Genomic DNA, 17,053 nt, shown 5'->3' on the forward strand with positions numbered 1-17,053 from the left:
AGCAAGTTCTCCTTCCAAACCCAGTAACCCAAAAGGAATCCATGCCTGGGCACTTCTAGCAAAGCGGGGGGCGGCGCCACGCAGTGGCCTGACAGTGTTGTGATCCGAGAGCTCCACGGGCGGTGCGTGGCTGTGGACGATGCCTCAGAGCTACCCAATCTCTGTTTTCTGTCCTCTCAGCCCACTTTTGGAAAAGCGCTAGAACCGCACCATCTGCTGGCGGAGCCAAGCGTGGCAGGGAATGTGCGGACGTCAGAAGAGCCCGCCACCAGCCCGGGGGGAGGTTTGACCCAGAGGTGGGACCAGAGTCCGTTAAGTTCTAGGTGAACTGAAGTAACACAAAGATAAAGAAGCATCTACGTTTTTAAGTCTTACACTTATTATATCTTTCTACACTTATTTTTGTTATATGTATCATAAGGTAGTATGCTTCATGCAGAGATACTCAAATAGTTGTCACTGAACCAGCTGGCAGCACCACCACCTGGGAATTTGTTAGAAATGCAAATTATGGGTCCCACCCTGGACCCACCGAATCAGAAAGCCTAGGGGATGAAGCTGCCCTTTTTAGTTTAACAAGCCCTCCTGATTGTTCCAATTCACATTCCAATTCAAGAACTACCTCTGTAATGTATTCCCTGGATCCTGGTGGGTTACCCTTCCAATTTCACCACAGTCCTTATGGGGGAAACAAACAACCTTTACTAAATAATTGACTTGAATAAAGGTAATTTTAAGCACCACATGAAACATTTCTGGGATGGGCAGAAATTTTGATACCCAACAAATTATGTCTACTATTCACCAAAATAGTAACTAAAAGATCTTTTAACTATATATATTTTTTCTGGTTCTGTTTTTTTGTACAGCTTTGACAATATCCAAAAGGCTAGAATATATTTTAAAAATAAACTATCATATTTTGAAGAGAAATTTGTTTTGCTGATAAAGTAATCCATGCTCATGGTGGAAACTTTGAAAATACACAAAAGTTTACAGACAAGAGTAAAAAAGTCATATATAATTCCACCATTATGGATAATCTATGTCACATCATGGTGTATTTTCTTCTTCTCTGAAAATTGTTTTCACTCATGTAAAGAAAAAAAAAGTTGCCTGCCATCCCAATTCTACAAGAATGAAGCCTTTAACCACTGCAGTTGCTAATGTGTGCACCCTGAGGGGCATTCAGGATGGAGAAAAACTGGAAGTATTCTGTGCATTGGATATACTGACCACTAGGTAGCTAAGATACGTAGCTAAGGAAAAGTTTCAAAAAGACCCTAGATTCTTTCATCTTCCCCTACTTAGAAAAGCACTAAAATCATTAACTTGAAATGTCCGTTCTTTGTGATTAGCAGTGATCTTTTTATGCTTGATTACAAGTTTTTTTCCAAGCAGAAAAGTTCACATACATCCTGGTTCCTCCCTTACCTCTTTAGAGCAGTTTCTCAGAGCTCTCTGAGAGGCTGTCTCCCAGGCTCTGGTCCTCAGGAAGGTCCCCAAACAAAACTTGACTCACAACATTTACATTGTGCATTTTTTAAAAAAATATAGATTTATTTATTTTTGGCTGTGTTAGGTCTTCATTGCTGCCCATGGGTTTTCTCTAGTTGCGGTGAGCGGGGTGGGGTGGGGGTCTACTCTTCATTGCGGTGCGCGGGCTTCTCACTGCAGTGACTTCTCCTGTTGCAGAGCATGGGCTCTAGGTGCGCGGGCTTCTGTAGTTGTGGCACGAGGGCTCTAGAGCTCAGGCTCAGTAGTTGTGGTTCATGGGCTTAGTTGCTCTGTGACATGTGGGATCTTCCAGTGTCCCCTGCATTGGCAGGTGGATTCTTTACCACTGCGCCACCAGGGAAGTCCTACATTGTGCGTTTTTATTTCAGTTGACACATGGTTGAGGTCCTAAGAGAGACTTTTTGTTTAAATAATACTCAATACCTCTATCATTATAAACACCATTCAGCATTGATTGCATAAAAATAAAGGACAAAACAAGAGGGTCAATGAAATTATTACATGTATGCATCTTTATAAATGTGCAGAAACATCCTCCAGAAAACATCTATGTATTCGAAAACATGTACGTGAATAATATATGGATGGGCTTTTTAAACAAGTGGGAACATACGGTATACAGTTTACAGCTTGTGTTTTTTTACATTTAGCAATATGCTTTTCCACCTCAATACTTTTACTAGCTTTATGGATTTCATTGTGTGTATATGACATTTCTGAAGCTAACACTGTAGGCCAGTCTCAGAGCTGTGCCTAAGTCAGTGAAATAGAGTTCACCACCAAAAAGTATTTCAAAATGACTTAAGCCTCAAAATTGCATTTCTGAAACATGGGAAGGGTTTGTATATCTCTAGTAATATTGTATAAATTCACCTTTCTCTTTCTTATGCCTCCTCACATTCCTGAGCTTGTCTGGATTCCACAAAGCTTTGCATCTTTCTGTGCCCTCTGCTTTCCTCATGGTATTGCATCACAGAAGTCTAAAAGCTATTGAACATTTTCCTTAGGGAGAGAGATGAGAACGTTAACCCAAAACAAATTTCTTTTTACCTAGCAGATGGAAGGGGAAGGCTAGAAATAGTCTGTTAATAGTTTTTGATCCATTACATAATTTATTTAATCAATCTCCTGTTTTATGTTTGGTTTGTCACTTTTGTTACAGGAAACAATGATGCAGTGAACATCCTTGTACCTAAATCTTTACAATCATATACAAATAGAACTGTCAGAAAAATGCATATATTGTTGGATCAAAGGAAATGTGTCTTTTAGTTTTGATTATTGCCAAATTGCCCTCCAAAGAGATTGCAATTTACACTTTTGCTAACAACATATGGAAGTACTTGATTCCACCTCTTTGCCAACACTTATCTTTGCCATTCTGTTAGGTGAAAAATAGTATCTGTGATTTTAATTATTTTGTTTCTTATTATGATGCTTTAATTTGTATTTTATTAATTATAAGTGAGATTAAGAATCTTTTCATACACTTATAAATTTTATTTCTTTTTCTGTATTCTTCATTTTCTGTTAGTTTTTTTATATTGATTTGTAAAAACTATTTATTAAGAAAATTCACCTGTTGATCTAGCAAATGCAGTGCAGAAACTTTTACTAATTTACTAGTTTACAGGGTTATAAAAAATTATTCCATGTTTTCCTTTAGAGTTTTAATGATTTCATGAAGATAATGATCCATCTGGAATTATTTTGCTGCAAGGAGTGATGTAAAGATCTGGCTCTCCACCTCCCCCCAGAGCCTCAGCAATCAGATGGACACCTGCTCTTCTAAAAGTCATCACTGGTTTTTGTGTTGCCAAATCAATGACAACTCCTTTGTTCTCATCTCACTTGCCCTCTTAGTAACATTCAGCAGATGATCACATACTCTTCATAAAACATAGTCTTCTTTAACCCTCATTCTCCTGGGTTACCTCATTGGCTAAGCAACGACTGCATCTCATTTTCTAGACTAGGGATGTGATTTGAGCAGGATATTCATGTTAATAAAATTTTATTCCAATAAAATAACTTTGAGTTCTTCTAATATAGAAACTTTTTTTTTTTTTTTTTTTGCTGCTGCTGCTGCTAACTTGGAACTGCAAAGTAGGCAGTGATTCAAGTAGGCAAAGGAAAAAGAATGCCTAACCTCTGCACAGATCGCAAGCTTGCCTAGTTTCTAACTTGAAGGCTGAAATTCAATAATAGGAAATGAAGATAGAGCTGGGCCTTTGGGGTACTAGGATGCAACTGACTTAATCTGTTGATACCTGAGACCGTTCCTGTTGGACTCAGCATGTCTTCACTTTGCTCTTTTTTTTTTTTTTCCACTTTTCCCTCCTTGTATTAGTCAGCTTAGGCTGCCATAACAAAATACCATGGACTGGATGGCTTAAACATCTGGAATTTATATCCCACGGTTATGGAGACAGAGAAGTCTAAGATCAAGCTGCCAGTGAGTTCTATTTCTGGTGAGCCTCCACTTGCTGGCTTGCAGACGGCTGGCTTCTCATTGTGTGTTCACATGGTCTTTCCTTGGTGAACGTATGTGGAGAGAGAAATCTCTTCCTCTTTGTAGAAAGTCACGGAATCCTATCGGGTTAAGGTTACACCCTTATGACCTTACCTGACCTTCATTACCTCCTAAAACCCTGTCTCTAAATAGTTATATTGGGGGTTAGGGGGACATATAAATTTGGGGGAGGAACTGCTCAGTCCATAGCACGCCTCCTTGTGCTCAGGGCTGGGTTATGACTTTTGTTGGCTCTAAGTACCTTTGCCTTTGGGGGCCCCTCCCTCCTTAAAAAAAAACATTTAAAATTATATTTTACAACTGCATTTGGTATAAAGATGGATATAGTCCAAGCTGATTTCATTATTATATATTTATTATTATTATATTTTTATTTTTCTTCGATTTTAAAATAAATTGATGTTAAAACATTTTATGAGACCTTGAAAGTGTCAGGGGTCCTAGGCACTAGGCCTACTGGGCTTAATGGAGAAGTCGGCCCCACTTTTGTAGACATTGTAAATTTTGCTAACAGCCCCCAAAAAGGTCCAGGAAGAGCAGCTAGAGCTGACTCTAAAAGCACCACCTGTAGACAGTCGGAGGATGACCAGTTCAACACAGGGAACAGGAGAAGGTGACCAGCTCACACCTGTCTCCCTCCGTCCGGCTACACACTGCGAACACATTTTGGTGAAATATAGGAGACCTTGAGTTAATGCTTCTTGTGAGGCTCAGCCAGTTCCAGCACCAAAACCACTTCATAATGAAATTAGGACCTCAGCTTCTCACCCCTGTAATCTGCAGCGCAGGCCCACCCCGAAATGCAGGCATCGCCGTCAGTTTCCAAGTAGCCTGGCTTTGGGGGGTTCTCTTTTCCTCTGAGTAGGTGCCCCAGTGTGGGGTAATGATGAGACATAACTCTTCTGTGGTTGTGAAAGAGGAGGGAGGGGGCAGGGCACAGCAGTTAAGGGGACTCCCCTAGCGGTCCAGCGGTTGGGACTCCGCGCTTCCAGTGCACATGCCGCGGGGCATGGTAAAAAAAAAGGAATAAATAAATAAATAAGTAAAATAAAATAGCCTATTCCCAAGCTCTCTTAAAATAAAACAAAATAAAATAAAAGAATAACATAGCTGTTGAGAATACGACAAAAACTGGTTAGAACCGATTCGGTCCAAGATAGCGGAAGATTCGCAGTGAACCTCGTCATACGCTCATTGTAATACATCAGCATATTAAATGACATACTGACAGGCACCCTGACAGTTCTGAGGCTTCCAATAAAAAGCCAAAGAGTGGGCGGTGGCCCAATTCCTGGAAATCCCGGCCCCTTCCCCCAAATAGTTGAAATAATCCTCCCACTCCTTAGCCTGTGAAATTACCCAGCCCGTAAAAACTAACCGCCCCATATTTCGGGGCCTCTTGTCTTCTGAGATGGCCCACACTCTATATGTGGCATGCATTTCTCCCAGGGCTGCTCTTGCCTTTTGAGACAGACCGCATTCTGTCTATGGAATGTGTATCTCTCTAAATAAATCCACTTCTTACCTACCACTTTGCCTCTCCCTGAATTCCTTCTGTGCTGAGACATAAAGAACCTGAGCTTCATTAAGTCCACGTGAGCATTAGACCACGTGTGCAATCTTAATTAAACGACAGGATTCAAGTCTCCATCTGGGTTTTGGCTGGGTTTGAGTCCCATCTGAGTTGTGTGGTTTCAGTTGCAGAGGGTGGATGGAACAGGGGAGGACCCCAGAACGGCCACGGAGTGCTCCAGATTCCTAGAGTTACCGTTGCAAATACTTGTTTCCTAAATATGAAGTTGTGCAAAAATCCTCAACTATTGCAGAAGAAAGAGCCAGTGCAAAGGACTGAAGAGCCAGGAGCATCATAGATAATACAAATGGATATTAAGACGTTCTCACACACACACACATAAAGATCGATATGTGAGGTGATGGATGTGTTAATTACCTAGCTGGGGGAATACTTTCACAGCATCTACAAATATCAAATCGTCCGGACGTACAGCTTAGAGTTTCATTTTCAGTACCTTCCAGTACCTTCAGGTACCTTTCAGTACCTTTCATGACTATCCCAGGAATTTTTGTTTGAATAAAAAACCTTTTGGGATCATTACAAAAGTTCTCCATGGTAGAAGTAATGAAATCATAGGTCCATAAAGCTTAACAATCCTATTCAGTTTCCAAATATCAATATATTTATCAACAGAGCGGAATTATCCACTCTAAAATTCCATACTATTAAAAATCACACTGAAAGAACTTCTGATTAAAAACAAACAGGAAAAATCAGCAAAGGCAGACTGGGTAGTACGTTAACTTTATTTTGAATTATAACATGGAATTTGTCATCAAACAAACGAATGTAATGAAAAGCTTTGGGGGTTCAATTAAGCAAACGATTTGCATAGGAATTGCTGCTTCTACGTTTTCAGATGCTGAGCACTGAACTGTGAATTAGATGAACATAAAGTAAGAATCATCTACCTGTGTGCAAAATAAATGCAATTCAACTGTATTAAAAAAAGTTAAAAACGCAATTTAATGTTAAATAACAGAACTTTTGTTCAGTCTTTGGTGAGGGATTAATACAATCTTCTTCCCTGCTATGGATAATATTGTCATCTCATCTCATTTAGACTAAATGTGATCCTTCTAAGCTAGAGACCTCTTAGCTACAGTTAAGAAGGCCTCCTTTCAATATTGTTAAAGCTACTGAATTCATTCTTTATGCCCCTAATATTGGTCAAGAACATTATCTATTTTAAAGGATCTAACAAATAGGCCCAGGACAACATGCTCTAGTGAAAAACATTAAGTTTGTCAACATTAAATTTGTCACTTCATCCCATTTTGTCTTTTGGAACTTTGTTATCAGTACCCATTATATTGTTTTGATTTATATCAGTGATGAGCAACCTTTTTTTTTTTTTGGTTGGGGAAAAAAATAAAGCACTTCAGGCCACATTATTTTCCTCTTCGAAATGAATATAGCTTTTTGAAATTCCCATAAAAGAAGATGTATTTGTACAACGTTGTTGAATAAAAGAAAGCCAGCGAGGAGATGGGCACTGCTTTTTAACTACTAAAATGTTTATATCTGGATGTTTTAGCAATACAGACAGCTTTCTAATTTTTTAATCCAGAAATTAGATTGCAGGCTCGTTGCCTGGCTGATTGGGCTGTAGGCTTCTCTGGGGGCCCTGTGGGTTGATCATTACTGGCTTCACTTGTGACATGGATTAAAATAAGCTGATCTTTGTTGATTGATTGTTTTACTGATCATAACAAACTTTAAGAGAATATCTTCTAATTTCAAAATTATAATTCATTTACTGACATAAAGATAATACTTTTAGTACCACTGCAAGTTGGTTGAAAAAAATATATATATATGGTTTAGAACATTTCCCTCCATCTTAACATAGAACATTGGCTGGAAAACAGAGCAGAACATGAACAAGAAAACTAAAGATGTGTTTAAATAACAAAATGCCATCAGTGTTTATTATGGTAGATTATAGAGAGAAGGTTTAATTTTTGTGTGTGCAATTAGGCACTGACTGAGGCATTTAGACACCATTGATTATAAAGTGCATTGAGTATAAATTTTGACCCCCCTCAAAGGAATAATTCAACAAAACCCAGGTTTCTTTCTTGGAATCAATCAGCCCAAAAACACGCATAGATGAACACTTATTAAATACTAGTAACAGTCTTTTATTACTTATACTTCTGCAATAGTAATAGCAACATATTATATCACATTTTATCCAAGGACTCCAAAGTTATTGTATCGAGCAATTGGTGTTGGAAGCTCAAGATTCCACAGCATACTTAGTTACGGCACAGGAAATAGATTCCCAGCAATAGACCCAAAGTAATGGTTCAAAGAGACAAGCCTACATTTCTTGTGGTTTGTAACTTTCTGAATTTCCAAATTTGCCACTTGTATCCTACCATACCTACAACATTGACTCCAGGTAAAAATGAACGATTTTTCTTTTTTTTATAGTTCAACAGTCCATCATTGAAAAGCACATGGTGGAATGTCAGAAGTGGCTTTTCAATAATATAACTTTATACATTATTGATTCATAGAGGAGAACATTTTACACTGGAATGACATACATATATATGTAAAATACGATGGAGCCATATCTTTGAGCACACATACATTTAACACAAAAGCAAAAGTGCACCAATTCACTGAAGGTCAGACTTTCAGTCTTTTTAAAGGAACAAAGCTTTCTGCTTCCTTTCTGTTTCTATTTTTAAGACAGAGGGTTTAGCTCTATCTTAGAGTTTAACTGAAAGACCCAAGTTGATGTAGTTTAAAACGAGTTTCTGTGGAATACACGAACATGCCAGGCCCCCTGGAGTGGGGCTACAGGCCAGTGTGAGAAGTCCACTACATGAGAGGAAGGGGCCCCTGAGCTGCTCTGTTTTTGACTCAGGGCACGAAGCACAGCTCTTCTTGGTCAGGGACCCAGCATGGGCATTCTGGGCATTTTCTTTCTTCTAGGAATTTCCAACACTATTTGAAAAGCAATTTCTTTTTGGACAATATGATTAAGCTTTCTATCTTTCAGTCTAATATAAAACTAAGTTAGCTCTTCCTGTGTCCTTCTTTACTTCGGAGGAGATGCAATATACGTTCATTTTTGGTTAGTTCTGCTGGAAGTTCATTGGCCTGAAAGAAGGTAAGATAGGTATGAGTGAGTTCCCACAGTTGGTGTGGTTTCAGGGACTCCAAAGAGGGGCCCCTGACCCACACTTGCTCCTCCACTGATGAAAAACCCCACTGGACTCAGTCTTTTGTATCAAGGCATTAAAGGTTTTCTTTAGATATATTTAAATATAAATATCACCAGTTACTTTCTTATCTCATTGTTAGTTATTTTTCTTTTAAAAATTTTTTGGAGTATAGTTGATTTACAATGTTGTGTTAGTTTCAGGGGTACAGCACAGTGATTCAGATACATACACACACACACACACACACACACACACACACAAACACATATACATATATTCTTTTTCATGTTCTTTTCCATTATGGTTTATTACAAGATATTGAATATGGTTCCCCGTGCTATACAGTAGGATCTTATTGTTTATTTATTTTATATATGGTAGTTTATATCTGCTAATCCCAAACTCCTAATTTTTTTTTTTTCTTGCGGTACGCGGGCCTTTCACTGCTGTGGCCTCTCCCATTGCGGAGCACAGGCTCCGGACGCGCAGGCTCAGCGGCCATGGCTCACGGGCCCAGCCGCTCCACGGCATGTGGGATCCTCCCGGACCGGGGCACGAACCCGTGTCCCCTCCATCGGCAGGCGGACTCTCAACCACTGCGCCACCAGGGAAGCCCCCCAAACTCCTAATTTATCCTTCCCTCCCTTTCTCCTTTAGTAACCATAAGTTTGTTTTCTATGTCTGTGAGTCTGTTTCTGTTTTATTAATAAGTTCATTTGTATCATATTTCAGATTTGACCTATAAGTGATATCATGTGATATTTGTCTTTTAGAGTTTTCTATCTAGCCATATCCATTACTAGGCTATAATCTCCAGGAGGCCGGGGTCCATATCTTATTAATCACTGTATCCTCATTTCTAGCACAATGCCTAGCTTATCTAGTATGTTGTCAATACATAGATTTGATAACTTGTTTGTTTATTATATAAGGCAGTCTCTCTGCTAGGGACTTGAGACTCATCTTTTTTTTTTTTTTTTTTTTTTTTTTCGGTACGCGGGCCTCCCACCGCCGTGGCCTCTCCCGTTGCGGAGCACAGGCTCCGGACGCGCAGGCTCAGCGGCCATGGCTCACGGGCCCAGCCGCTCCGCGGCATGTGGGATCTTCCCGGACCGGGGCACGAACCCGTGTGTCCCCTGCATCGGCAGGCGGACTCTCAACCAGTGTGCCACCAGGGAAGCCCCGAGACTCATCTTTTGATGAGAAGGCAGAATTAGGAAACATCCAGAGCATAAGACACATGGGGAAGAACAGCTCCAGTGGCCCGACACCCCACCTGATCCAGCCTCACTCTACGTCCTTTCTTTTCACAGTGCTGCTGAGACACATTCTGTAAGTGTTTACTTTGTGAGCGAGTCCCTATCTTAAGAAATAGACATTATAGGGCAATGGTTCCCAAACTTTTTAGTCTCAAGACTTCTGTACACTCTTAAAAATTATTGAGGACCCCAAAGAGCTTTTGTTTTTAACTAATCAAAAATGAAAAAAAATTAAGTATATTTATTAATTCATTAAAAATAATAACCCCATTACATTACAGGTTAACATAAATAACATATTTATGAAAAAGAACTAAATTTTCAAAAACAGAAAAGTTAGAAGTGTAGCACTGTTAACAGTTTTGCATATTTCTTTACTGTGTAGCTTAAAAGAAGATAATTGGATTCTTATATTTGCTTCTGTATCCAATCAATTATCTTAAAGCTAAATTGCCACGTGGAATTTGAAACCACATCAATGAATTTTTCTACTCTGTTGCATTAAAATCCATAGGTCTATCTATCTGCAGGTGGATTTTTTACCTATGCATGTTTGTAACATCATGTACCGGCCATTTAGAAAATAGTAGCTCACTGAGTTATACAGATCTTCCAAATGTTGACACATTTCATTATACAATCCTCAAAGCTCACATCATTCATTAATATTATCACTGATTCATCAGAAAAGCTACAGGTATCAGGAAGCTGTCAGGCTCATGTGATGGATACAAGCCCGTTCTTTCAAGGAAAAGTGGAGATCCCCCCAAAAAGTGGCTGGCTCCCTTTGCAATTCAAACAATGGCACAAGTGCTTTCCCTGAGACAACCATGTGCCCCAGCCTACAGCAGAAGTGCTTGGTGCAAACTTCGAATTTTGTTACATAGTAAAAAGACATACAGCAAGGGTCAAGGTTTCATAAAATTAAAATTGTTTACTGCTTCATCAAAGACATTCTTAGGTAAAACTGGTATTTTTATAAAATAATCTACAACGTGTAAAATGAATTAGAGGTTTGTAAAATCATTTGCCACTACAGTTTGTGACCCTGCTTTGATGTGTGTTAAGGTGCCAACAGTTTCATCTGCCATTGCCTTTGCACCATTACGGCAAATGTCAGCACAGTGAAAAAGGGCAAATAGCGTCTCTGTATTATTAAGAATATTGTTTCAACCTATTAGAACCCTTGAAAGGGTTTTGAGGACACCCCAAGGGTCCACCGACCACACTTTGAGAACAGTTGTTACAGATGAATAAAAGGATGTTCTTGGGAATTCAGGGGAGAGGCAATTAAAGGGTAGAAAGGCAACCAAATCAGGGAGAGAACTTGGATGTAGTTTTTTTTTTCCCCTGCAGTTAAACCTGGAACCCCAGCTGCTCTATCTGAAACCCTGATCTTAGGTGAAGCTCCTGCAATACCTACCTTCTAGGCTGGATCCTGCTCTCTGACCCCCACCTACTGGCTGGGACCTCACTTGCTGGGAATGATGAGTTTGCCACGGTGGTCTGCTGTGCAGCATGTCCTGCAGCTGCACTCCTGCCCACCCAAAGGACCCTTGATGCTGGTGCTGGACTGACTCTAACAAGAGGTGCTATTCGATGCTGCCTTAGACCAGAGACCCCTCTGTGGGGTTAATTCTGGTATTAGCTTAGTTCCTGCAGGAGCAGATGTTGTACAGGCCTAATGCCTGGGGCTAAGAATAATGCTCCTGGAGAATGGACCTGAGCACCATCCAGTCAGAGTACCCTCAGGAAGAACTAAGTGTTTTGCATCGGTTACTGGTCCTTGGTGACAGGCTGGCAGGTAGCCAGAGGATTCTCTACAGTCAGGGAGAGGAGTGGATCTAAGAAGCTGTACCTCTGTCTACAAGCTTGTTAAGTTACAGTGTGTGTGACCATCTCCATGAATGTCCATACCCATTACCATTAAAATAGGCTTTATACTCTCAAATTGTGTTGTTTCAGTCAATCACATCACTGTTCTGTGTGTCATCCACATAGTTTTAAAAACCTGGTCTCACTCCTCCTCTCTCAGGAGGGTCCCCACCGAATTCTCAAGTTGCTCAGGTAATGATGGCTAGTGCCCAGGCTAGCCCCTAAAGGCCATCTTATTCATTATGGAGCAGGACCATAGGTCCATCCTCATGACCCACAGCATCACACCACTCTCTGTCCCTACTGCTCCTGGGAGAAGATGTGTTCTGAGTCCTCAGTTGGGGGTATCAGGAACATAGGATCCCCACACCCATGGGGATGGCTACGGTGTGGGGGGAGGTACTGGGCCATTGGTTACCCTCTCCTCTGGCATCTGCCCCAGAGCAGAAGTCCTGGAGCCCCTAGAGCAGAAGGGTGCTTCTGTACTAGCTGAAAAGTGACTCTCTCCAGGAAGCCTTCGATAGCATTCTTCACTTCCTGCTGACAGCCCTTGTCACTGTGTGTTGCAATTGCTTGTTTAATTATCTTTATTCCCCAGTAAACTCTGAGCCGCATGAAGACAGACACTATGTGAATCTCTTTCACTATTATCTCCCCATAGACAATGTTCACAGCACAGTGCATGGCATCTAGCAGGCACTCAATAAGTGTTTGTGGGATGAATGAATAAAGGTCAAGGATACCCCCTCAAGAGTCCTGAGTGGCTGCTGGAATCCCAACACCCTTGCTTCTGGAGCTGCCTCTGAAGAGCCTGGCTTCTACAGGCTGCCTGGAGTGCAGGCGGGCAGCTTCCTGGCAGCCACTCCCAGCTCTCCAAGGGCTTCTGCAGGATGAAACTCCAACACAGGCAGCTACACAGACACTCCAAAGACCAGCATTTTGGTCACTGGAAATTCCCCATAACCATTATTGCCGAGATTCCACAAGACACACAAGGAATTGCATCTTTCAGTTTCTATGTAAAGAAGCTGCCTTAATTCAGTACTGGGTGGCTTAGCAATGAAGACTGATCTTTTTAGGACATCTGTGTCCAAGGTGCAAAGATAAGAGAGCAATTGTGATTTCAGCGGGCTCATCACACAGCCAGACCAGCTAATGGAAAACAAACCCATGTATCTCAGAAGAAATAAACAGAAATGTTGTCTTCAAGCAGTTCAATGGTAGGAACAGGGGAAGTAATAATTCCACGTGCTAAGTGGAATGAGAAAAAGCGGCTCTTGGCATGTTGTCTAATTGCACTTCTTAATAGTTTCTTTTAAAAATATCATGAAATGTTATATGATTTTGGTTTTATTATTAATAAAATCTAACACAGTAATAGATGCTTATAAAAATTCAAACACTATCTAAGTATAAAGTGAAAGTTGCTTTTCATACTCTCCCCTGTTAATAAGTCCCCACCATACTTCCTCCTTCAAAAGTCAGTAGTTTCAGTGTGCTTCCTCTAGACCTTTCCTAGGCTACTCTCCCACCCCCAGTCTCTACATGTGACTGCTTATGCAGCTCTTGAGTAGGAGGAAATACAATGACAGTCATTTTTTACTGGGCATCCTCCCACCTCCAAGTTTGGCTTAATTGAAAACTAAGAAAATTTTTGAGCTATAAAAAAATATGGGTTGGTTTTGCTCAACTATACTTCAATTTAAAAAAATATGGGGGCTTCCCTGGTGGCGCAGTGGTTGAGAGTCCGCCTGCCGATGCAGGGGACGCAGGTTCATGCCCTGGTCCGGGAAGATCCCACATGCCGCGGAGCGGCTGGGCCCGCTGAGCCTGCGTGTCCGGAGCCTGTGCTCCGCAACAGGAGAGGCCACAACAGTGAGAGGCCCGCGTACAGCAAAAAAAAAAAAAAAAAGGGTTGTTTTTGGAACTGTGGGGCAAAGTCCTGTTAACAATATAAAAAGCAACATCTTCCCCATGAGGTCACCAAATAGAGCACAGGCAGTTCTCAAGGTACCAGTATCCAACTCACGGAGGATGGTGATTAAACTACCGGAACTTTGACATTTTTAGGACACTTCTCTGATGATAGAATCCTTATAACCTTACTCCCCACAACCACTGCCCCCTACCCCTGCTCCACTGTTAGCTGAAAATCACTGATAATATAGGGGTTTTAGTATAATCCTCTGGGTCCAAATGTACTGCTCACTCATAACCTATAATGACAACATTTTATGCCCTTACTATGCCCAAGGATGAGGATAGTGACTGGAGCCAGAGATGCTGTCTTGGCTTCAGTAGACGCCGCCTTATCTCTTTGCACAGGCGCCCGATGGAGGGAAAAGATGACTAACACGGTACCTTGTTTCTCAGGGCTGGGTCTGCCCCTGCTTCCAGGAGCAGCGCGACTGCCTTAATATTTCCGCTGAGCACTGCCACGTGGAGTGCCGAGGTCCCATTCTAGGAGAAAAGGACAGTGTGTGTCAGGAGAGAGCTCACAGCCATCAGCACTCGGCCTGATGAGACTGTAATGCTAGAGCCTTGCTCATCCTTATCTTCCCTTTTCAAAGTCACATCAGCACCTAGTACAGTGTCCTCAGGGACACTGTGTACGGTCAGTATAAATATTGCCAATAACCTTTTGCAAGTGAAATAAGGCATCTGCCCAGCATGTACATGACTTCATGCTCACTTGGTCTGTTGTAGAGGCATCAGAACTTGCTGTGGGAAAAACAACAATGCTACGTCAAACATTTTTTTTTTCTTAAGGTCTTTGTGCTTTTGGTGAGCACACTTCTGCAAGGCTGGAGGAATAGCCTGCTCACCTATGGGCCGAGTTGTCAACCCAGCTGTACACACTCCACATGCACAGGTGGGCAGGAGAGCGACTGGGAGCTACATGGCTTAAGAGTAAGAGTAGGTGCATTGAGGACCACCCCCGACCCCAGCCCTGAGTTGGAGCATTTCTGTGTACTGAGGGGTCTAGTGGATAGGTTGCTGACATTTCATGGAATTTACTGCAAATATTTATTGACATAAGGAAGCAGCTATGCGCAGCATGTAGCTGGATTCTGGGAGGGGAAAAGAGAATATAACAAACCCAATATAAGAACGATGGGCAGTCACAAGACATCTGTTCTAGAAGGTACATATGTCTGTGAATAGTACCTAAATGCAAGCTTAGTTTTCAAATTCACTACTTCATATATATACGTAAAACACTTTCTGATCTTGTAGGCATGTTGAATATCATACCCAGAGAAAAACTCCAGCAAAGTAGCCATTTATCCTGCTTGCTTTACCATGTTTGCCATGTGCAGCAATACACTAATCTGGTAATATTTCACCTATCAAAATCTTAACCAACTTATCAGTGTTGCCAAAGTGCAGTGTGGCTAAGAATAAAAAACCAAGCCTAAAAAGAGCTGTCTGCAACACGACTAGTTACTGCAAAGTCCATTTCTGAATTCATTTTCACAGACTGTTTATTCTTACTTTCCAAACAATTTTTACAAGGACAAAGTACAGATTTTTTGACTCGCAAGCTCATGGAAGATTAGAATTAGCTCACTGGGGCAAGAGAGAACGGCATACCAACAGCAGCTCCGTATCAGCTGACAGCAACAACGGAGCCTAAACACATAAAGATCAGACAGAAGGCATCCAAAGGGCAAGTAGACGTCAGATAGATCAGTAAATCCAAAAAAGTGCTAAACTACTATCCCAAGTTTAGAGCAGGTTTGGTGTCCTCTATTTAACAAAACACTAGGGCTTCCCTGGTGGCGCAGTGGTTGAGAGTCCGCCTGCCGAGGCAGGGGACACGGGTTCGTGCCCCGGTCCGGGAAGATCCCACATGCCGCGGGGCGGCTGGGCCCGTGAGCCATGGCCGCTGAGCCTGCGCGTCCGGAGCCTGTGCTCCGCAACGGGAGAGGCCACAACAGTGAGAGGCCCGCGTACCGCAAAAAAAGAAAAACAAAACAAAACACTGGAGTCTATACCAGGAGTCAGCAAACTACGGCCCGCAGGACAAATCTAGCTGCCCCTCCCTCTGCCCCGCCTGTTTTTCTACATCCTGATGAGCTCAGCAGTTTAAAATTTAAAAAAGAAGACTATTTTGTGACACATAAAAATATAAAATTTTAGAAACACAACATCCATAAATAAAGTCTGATTGGATGCAGCCAAACTGTTTGCTGTTGCCGTGTTTTCTATGGCTGCTTGCTTTCTACAATGGCTGAGTGGAGCGGTTCCAACACAGACTGTATGGCCCACAAAGACTAAAATATTTGTACCTGGTCCTTTATTGAAAAAGACTGCCAACCTCTGGTAGATACTCTAGTTGAGGAATATTTTAATCCAAAATGATTACAACTTAAAACAGGAGTTTTGGTTCTCTGTTTTCTGGAAGGCACAGCCCTCCAGAATGACACATTCTCTGACGTGTCCAGATGTTTGAGGCTTTTTTCATTCCACCTAAGGTAACAATGTGGTTCTTTGCCCCAGATAATGAAGAGAAGGAATGTGAGTTCCTATCTCTCATGTTTTCTGGGACACAAATCATGTGTTTCATTTGTGGAGGATTTCACAAATCTTCCAATGATATATCAATATGGGTGATTTCCAATTTAGCAATTTCAGTACTATTGTTTAATTTTTTTCCCCCCTAGAAAACTAGGTACCTACAGACTCCGGTTCACTCTTCTTATTACCTTCCCATTTCTACCAGTGCCCAGGAATCTCTAACATGGATAAGTTGTAGGCATATTCTCTCAGTAATACAACTAACCATGCAAATGGTACCCAGATTCGACTGCAGTCCCCAGTGTGGACTTCTTAAATTTCTAACCTCTCTCTTTTACAGGTTGGTAAAATTTTCTCTGTAGGTCTTACCTTCAAAATACCGAGGGTGGGTGAGAATTTCAGCAACTCTTTTATAACATCATTATACCCTTTGTTGGCTGCTTTCAGTAATGCTGTTGTACCATCCTTTACAGAGAGAGGAAAAGAAAAGTTGATTATTAACATATGTGTGTGTTGGATAATAATGAAATGTTGGTTGAGAACTGGGAACGTGCTTGTCAGAAGGAGGCAAAATGTGTAAACTAAAGCA

General features: G+C 41.4%; 1 protein-coding gene across 2 annotated transcripts in view; it reads right to left on the reverse strand.

The window, feature by feature from the left end:
• Positions 1–8,660: 8,660 nt before the first annotated feature.
• ANKRD29 (ankyrin repeat domain 29) overlaps positions 8,661–17,053 on the reverse strand; it is a gene marked incomplete at both ends in the record, with an annotated part of 43,468 nt that continues 35,075 nt past the window's right edge. For both annotated transcript variants that reach the window (XM_079717754.1, XM_079717753.1), the window contains 3 exons: positions 8,661–8,744; positions 14,305–14,403; positions 16,834–16,929. In XM_079717754.1, coding sequence (XP_079573880.1) covers positions 8,661–8,744; positions 14,305–14,403; positions 16,834–16,929 — 279 coding nt within the window. The remainder of the gene's footprint in view (positions 8,745–14,304; positions 14,404–16,833; positions 16,930–17,053) is intronic.

This window comes from Hyperoodon ampullatus, assembly GCF_949752795.1.
Source record: "Hyperoodon ampullatus genome assembly, chromosome: 13".
In the NCBI taxonomy this organism is placed as follows: domain Eukaryota; kingdom Metazoa; phylum Chordata; class Mammalia; order Artiodactyla; family Ziphiidae; genus Hyperoodon; species Hyperoodon ampullatus.